This window comes from Octopus bimaculoides, chromosome 11, assembly GCF_046866305.1.
Source record: "Octopus bimaculoides isolate indiv1 chromosome 11, ASM4686630v1, whole genome shotgun sequence".
NCBI classification, from domain to species: Eukaryota; Metazoa; Mollusca; class Cephalopoda; order Octopoda; family Octopodidae; genus Octopus; species Octopus bimaculoides.
In genome coordinates this window covers 74,804,903-74,811,392 of record NC_142938.1, presented here as the reverse complement: position 1 = coordinate 74,811,392, position 6,490 = coordinate 74,804,903, and the positions used below count along the sequence as shown (strand labels likewise).

At 36.7% G+C, this 6,490-nt stretch overlaps 1 protein-coding gene across 4 annotated transcripts in view; it reads right to left on the bottom strand.

Annotated features, from left to right (window-relative positions):
• Nucleotides 1-6,490, bottom strand: part of LOC106875133 (cysteine-rich with EGF-like domain protein 2) — a 31,128-nt gene that overhangs the window by 9,456 nt on the left and 15,182 nt on the right. For 2 of the 4 annotated variants that reach the window (XR_016243724.1, XM_014923132.3), the window contains exons 9-11: nucleotides 4,519-4,614; nucleotides 3,496-3,636; nucleotides 2,022-2,063 (exon numbers count right to left, since the gene is read on the bottom strand). Coding sequence is in view for 3 of the 4 variants with exons in the window: in XM_014923132.3 (XP_014778618.1) it covers nucleotides 2,022-2,063; nucleotides 3,496-3,636; nucleotides 4,519-4,614 (279 nt within the window). In the remaining variant the exon portion in view is untranslated. Of the gene's footprint in view, nucleotides 2,064-3,495; nucleotides 3,637-4,518; nucleotides 4,615-6,490 lie in introns of all 4 variants that reach the window. The other 2 variants (XM_014923125.3, XM_014923140.3) reach the window with 2 other exon arrangements.

The window sequence follows — 6,490 nt, the reverse complement described above, 5'->3', positions numbered from 1 at the left end:
ATAAAACATACTGGATCACAACAATGATCAAAAACAAAAAAAAAAAAATCTCAGATGCTTCAAAAACAGTAACAAGAAGCCTGAATACCAATGTAAATAAATCTTATTATATTAACCCATTAATGCAAAGTATTCACAAAAAACAAGACAGTCAGAAAATATGTTACGAAGTATTTAGTTCCATTTTTAACCCTTTTGTTACCATATTTCTGTCGAGATGCTCTGTGTTTCTTTCAATTTGTTTTAAATATAACAAAGAATTTAGTAAAATAACTTAGTTATCATTAAGCTAGTGTTAGGAACATAAATTGTGACTAAGGTTTGGTGGAAGATTTTAATTCATAACTTATGAAAACAAGACATTTGTACTCAGAGCCAGGGGCAGTTTCAGCCGGGTTGGTATCAAAAGGGTTAATACTGTTCAATATAATTAGTAACTTTTCACTGATTACCAAACTATTTTATAATCATCCGTTTGTGATTTTTTCATTGGTACAGTTCATTTAATGAAAATTAAATTGTGTGCATTAATGGGTTAATGATTTTTAATTAATTACATCTTTAGTAGATTGGGTTTAGTATAAGTAAATCAAATACTGTTAGTAGTATCAAATTATACCAGGTAGTTAAAAAAAAAATATGAGAAAAAAAAAAAATCAAAATTTTTATGAAAATGATGTAAAAGTCATTTTCAAAATTCAGTATGTCTCTTTTGTGTTTGTATAAAACAGTTCAAAGAGAGTGTTATACTTTGGAAAAATAAAATTATTTGCAGTTTGCATTCAAGATTTTTGGTAATTTCATTGATTCAGTACTATAGTTGTCAGTTGGCTTACAAAAAATGTTCCTGTTAACCCTCACTATAACTTAATCTAGACAATAACTAAATATACAATTAAAATAATATTTAAAATCTGTATAATTCAGATTTAAATCATATTACATAAGACACGTCACAAAAAAACATGTGTTTTAAAGCTGGACAGTAATAACTTTCATTTAGCTTTTGTTGTAAACATCATTCTCCAAATATTTGTATTTCGGTGAGAGATTAACATTTTAATTAGTCAGAGCATACTGAGTTAATTAAAACATTCAGTGATGAATAAAAACACTGGCAGCAGCTCTAGCATATATAATGATAGAATTCTTTCAATTATCCTGTGTAAGAATTGAAGGTGTAATTTGAAATATTTCGGTGCTGGAGCTAACCTCTTGGCTGTAGCCATTCAAGGTGTGACAGAGAATTAACTAGATTTTTTTTCACATTTTGTAAAACATTACACAGAGATCTGTGACATTTCTTCATCAATCAATTACTTAGGAGTCATTTTCTCATTCGACTAGATTTTTTAAAAATGAGTGCAAAAGAATAGGATTAATAGGAAATGAAATAAAACAGGGGAAACTTTCCCCCAAGATATTAAAAAAGTTGGGTATGAACATTTGCTGCTGCTTTTAATATAGTCATTAGTTGGTGCAGCCTGTACAGTGTTAGACTCAGTTCGTATTAACTTGATCTGTAGTCTTCATCGTGATGGGACCCCAAACACCTTTAGGGCTTTTACCCTTCCCTGGTAATGCTACAGAGAAAGAATATAGTAAATATATACAGTGCAAGTGGTAGCTTGTAAACTGTTTTCATCGGTGGAACAAGAATAAATGACACAGTTTCCAGGAAAGAAACACTTCCTGCTGTCAATTATTCATTGCACAGTTGCTCTATCCATAAAAGCCTGTTAGAGATTTGCTTTGAAAGAACTGGAACAGAGAAGGTTCTTTTAAATAATTACAATTTCTTTCTGTTTTGTGCACACAGACACACACTTTTTACACTAAGCACTCACTGTGAAACATACGGAATCAAAGAGAATCGTTTTCTGACCCAAACCAAAAGGTGTATCCCCCAAGCCAAAGCAGAATAATAGCAACAGCAGGGGGATAACCATGCATCAACCGACCCATTGTTCCAATCCCTGTAAGAATGAAAAAGTAAACCAGCAGACCCCTTTTATCATTACCCTCTTCAGACTTTTTGGATTTCTTCTTTTTTAAGGAAATATCTGAAAAAATCAAACAGAAAAAAAAAAGCCCTTTTAGTTCTATTAAAAACAAAAATATTATTTGTCAAGTTCTCTTACCTCAAATCCAACCCTCTCCAACTGAATTCTGATACTTTAGGTCCCAAGCGTCTACATTCCAAACTTAAATCCCAGAATTTTACTTACTGTCCAAATTCTACATTCCAAGCCTAAATCCTTTGTCAACAAACTGGACCAAACCTCTACATTCCAGCCTGATATTTAGTGTGTCAAGTCTCTACATTCCAAGATCAATTCTAGATTCGATATCAAATAAATAAAAAAAAAGACGCTAATAATGCAATCTATATTGAAAACAAATTATTTTTGACAAGCTTTTTCCAGTTTATTCCTATGGAAAAGTGTAGCTCTTAAACTAAAACAATCTTAATATGTTTGTCCCCTCTATGTTTAGCCCCCTGTTGACAATAAAGAAATGAATATGTATTTCAAAACCTCAAACAAAATTCACAGCCGAAGCATTTCAATTAATCAGAAATATAAAGACGGTGTATGCTGGTGTGCCGTGAGATGAGGTAGAGACTAAAAGGACACTCCAAAAAGGGTCTTTTCTTCTCTGACAAAAGCTCTAGGATACACCTCTTTCTGTTTTATTTCAACCAATAAAGTTTATACTGATGCAGATCATTTTTGCCAACAAATTCTTGTGGCTGCCCTTCCATTTCCATTCACTGTTTACCTTACCAGTTCTATCATGATGTATGTTTATACTGTGTCCCATTAAGCAACATTCCTTGAGACAACAAATCTAAAACCAAACTGCAACAGCATGTTCTTACATCTCTGACAGTGTGAGAAGCCACCAAACCAGACCAGTTACCCTTATTTGGTGTCAACCTTGTCATGACCATTATCATTTAACCTCTGTCTTCCATGCTGGCACGCATGGAATGGTTTGACAGGAGCTGACAAGCCAGAGGACTGTGCCATGCTCTACTGTCTGCCTTAAACAAGGTTTCTATGGCTGGCTACCTTTCCTAACACAAAATACTGAAAAGGTCAGACAAACTCAACAGGAAACAAAATGTTAAAACCTGATGAACACATCACATGACAAATTAACTTACCTTCAAAATTCTTTTTTTTTCTTTTGAATATCTCAAAAGACACATATAAAACTGTACATAACAGCATGTAACAACCAGGTTGAAAAACCCTTCTCGATAGGAAAAGTCCAAGACAGCCCGTGGTAGAACGCCTATGTCTACAGGAGACGTGGGTTCATGTCGTATGGGCAGCTTTCAACTTTTTCTATCCCAAAGGGTTTTGCAACCCGATATTTACATGCTATCATTTATAGCTTTATGTGCATGCTTTGAGACATTCCAAAAAAAAAAAAGAATCAGTTCATGTTCTTTTGAAAGTTAATAAAATTCTTCTGACATCAACTTACCTTTATGTTTCTTTATACAATCTTTGTTTTTATCTTGGACGTATCCTTCATGGCAATTGCATAAGTATTTCCCTTCCAGGTTCTCACAGCTACTTACTTCTGTGTCACAGTCATCGGTATTCTCAGCACATTCATCAATGTCTACAATACAGTTTTTTTTAGAAGAAGTCATTTCTAACATTAACAGTGGCATCAAAAACAAAACCATAAATCCAAGTGAAATCAAAATCGCTGACGTGGCCGATGACAGTACCGCCTGATTGGCACTCGTGCCAGTGAAACGTTAAAAGCACATCCGAACATGGGGTGTAACCAGCCCACTTATGAGTACCCCTCGTTCATTGGACAATAAACTTTGCTTGCGAAGACCTGTTGAGGCAAGTGAAATCAAATTAAAATCACTGACTGGCCGATGATAGTACCACCTGATTGGCACTCGTGCCAGTGGAATGTTAAAAGCACATCTGAGCATGATCGTTGCCAGGGCCACGAATTGGCTCCCATGTCGGTGGCACCTAAAAAACACAATTCGAGCGTGATTGTTGCCAGTGTCGCCTTACCGGCACATGAAAAACAACATTCGAGCGTGGTCATTGCTAGTGCCACCGGACTGGCTCCTGTGCAGGTAGTACATAAAAAACACCTTTTAAACATGGTCGTTGCCAGAACTGCCTGACTGGCCCTCATGCCAGTAGCACGTAAAAGTACCCACTACACTCTCAGCATGGAAAAATGGATGTTAAACAAATGAATTTATTCATATAAAACACCTGATCTGGTTACTACAGTTAAGTGACTGAAGAATCAATTATAAAAGACAATTCTTCATGAAACTACAGAAGCCATACTAAAATACTTGTCACTTCCATTTTAAGCTAACAACAGGTCAGTGTTTGAGCCAAAAGCTGTGAACACTCAACAAGTCATTGCAAAAACCAATTAAAAATAATTTATCTTAAAAGTCTCTGATAGAAATTATTTTTGCTTTAAAATATGGAAGAGGGAAAAAGAAAAACGACTCACCAGTACATTTACCATCCACTGGACGATAGCCGTCAGCACATCGAATACATTTTTCTGGACCATTTCCAGTACAGCCATCACAAGAAAGATCACACCCTGACGACAAAAATATAATATTTAAAGACAAAAACATGTCTGATTAGGAATATTTAGTTCCAAACAATAAAAAAAACCATAAGTTGGAACTGTGGGCAAAAAACATAACTTTTCTGTGATTGCCTTTGTAAAGAAATACACACAAAGTGTTTTTATGAATTTTGTGAAAAAGCATCGATTTGGAATGATTTAGTAAAATGTTTAGCTTTTTCATTATTAGAAGCTGGTTGATGAAATAATAAGTACCAGACAAGAACTGGAGTTGATATTATCTCAGGTGTTGTACCTACAGCAGAAATATCAGGCCTTGTGTGTATTAGTGGAAAGTATTATTAAAAGGTGGTGCTTGGAATATAACAAAAAGGTTCTTAAATAAAATTATGGACTGAGAGAGTTTGTAACTGGATCAGAGGTAGTCGTACCAGACAGGTCAATGTCGAGACTAAAATGTAAGATATGTAAAGAACAAAGTAACTTGGTCTAAATGTTACATCTGTTAATTACAAATTGAATTTAGTTGGCACGTAAAAAGAACCACTTGAGTGTAGCCAATGCCAGAGCTGGTGGCATGTAAAAAGCACCATTTAAGCGTGGTTGATGCCAGTGCCACTTGACTGGCTCCTGTCCCGGTGGCACGTAAATAGCACCATTCAAGTGTAGTCGATGCCAGTGCCACTTGACTGGCCCCGCGCCAGTGGCATGTAAAAAACTGCCATTCAAGTGTGGTTGATGCCAGTGCCACCTGACTGGCTCCTGTCCCGGTGGCACGTAAATAGCACCATTCAAGTGTAGTTGGTGCCAGTGCCACTTGAGTGGCCCCCGCGCCAGTGGCATGTAAAAAACACCATTCAAGTGTGGTTGATGCCAGGTGGCACGTAAATAGCATCATTCAAGTGTAGTCGATGCCAGTGCCACTTGACTGGCCCCCGTGCCAGTGGCATGTAAAAAACACCATTCAAGTGTGGTTGATGCCAGTGCCACCTGACTGGCTCCTGTCCCGGTGGCACGTAAATAGCACCATTCAAGTGTAGTTGGTGCCAGTGCCACTTGACTGGCCCCTATGCTGGTGGCATGTAAAAAACACCCACTACACTCTTGGAGTGGTTGGTGCTAGGAAGGGCATCCAGCTGTGGAAACATTGCCAGATCAGATTGGAGCAGCCAAACCATCCAACCCATGCCAGCATAGAAAGCAGACGATGATGATGATGATGATGATGATGAAGAGAAGCTTCTTCTTCATTGCATCTGTCTGATAATAGAGATCAGTTTCAAACTTTGATCGAGCTCACTATTCTTATGTGTTCACTCCCTCAAGCGATTGTGTTTGTGAAGATGAATATGAGAGTTGGGGGTGGGAAGGGTGACAGAAGACCCAAGATGAATTAATGAAGGTTGCAAGAGTATGATAGTAGAAACAAAAGTGACCGGAATGAGAGAATGGTGGAGAGGGAGAATAATGAACGGTAACAGAAGTGAAGATGGGTGTGGGTGGCAAGTGGCTTGGAGGAGAGGAAGTGATGGCTGGCAATTTCAGAGTTAGCAAGGTTTAAGGAGATGAATAGTATAAACAAATAGCAAACTAGAAAGTCCTTAATACTCTGTGATGTGTTCAATTCCTCCATTTATTGTGTCATTCAACAACAGGTTCAATCAACAATTTTTAAAAAGCCTATTTATATCAGTTACAAAAGAGGTAGAAGACACATCAGAAGCCTGGAGGATTTTGAGTAAAGAAGAAATTTATGAATTGGTTACATAGCTTTAGCAGGTCTACTGCTCAATTCCTACAACTCTTAAAGAGAAAAACAAAAATCTCCTTTTACTTGCTTCAGAACATTTGTTAAATATTTGTGACATTAAACAAAGTTGTTTCC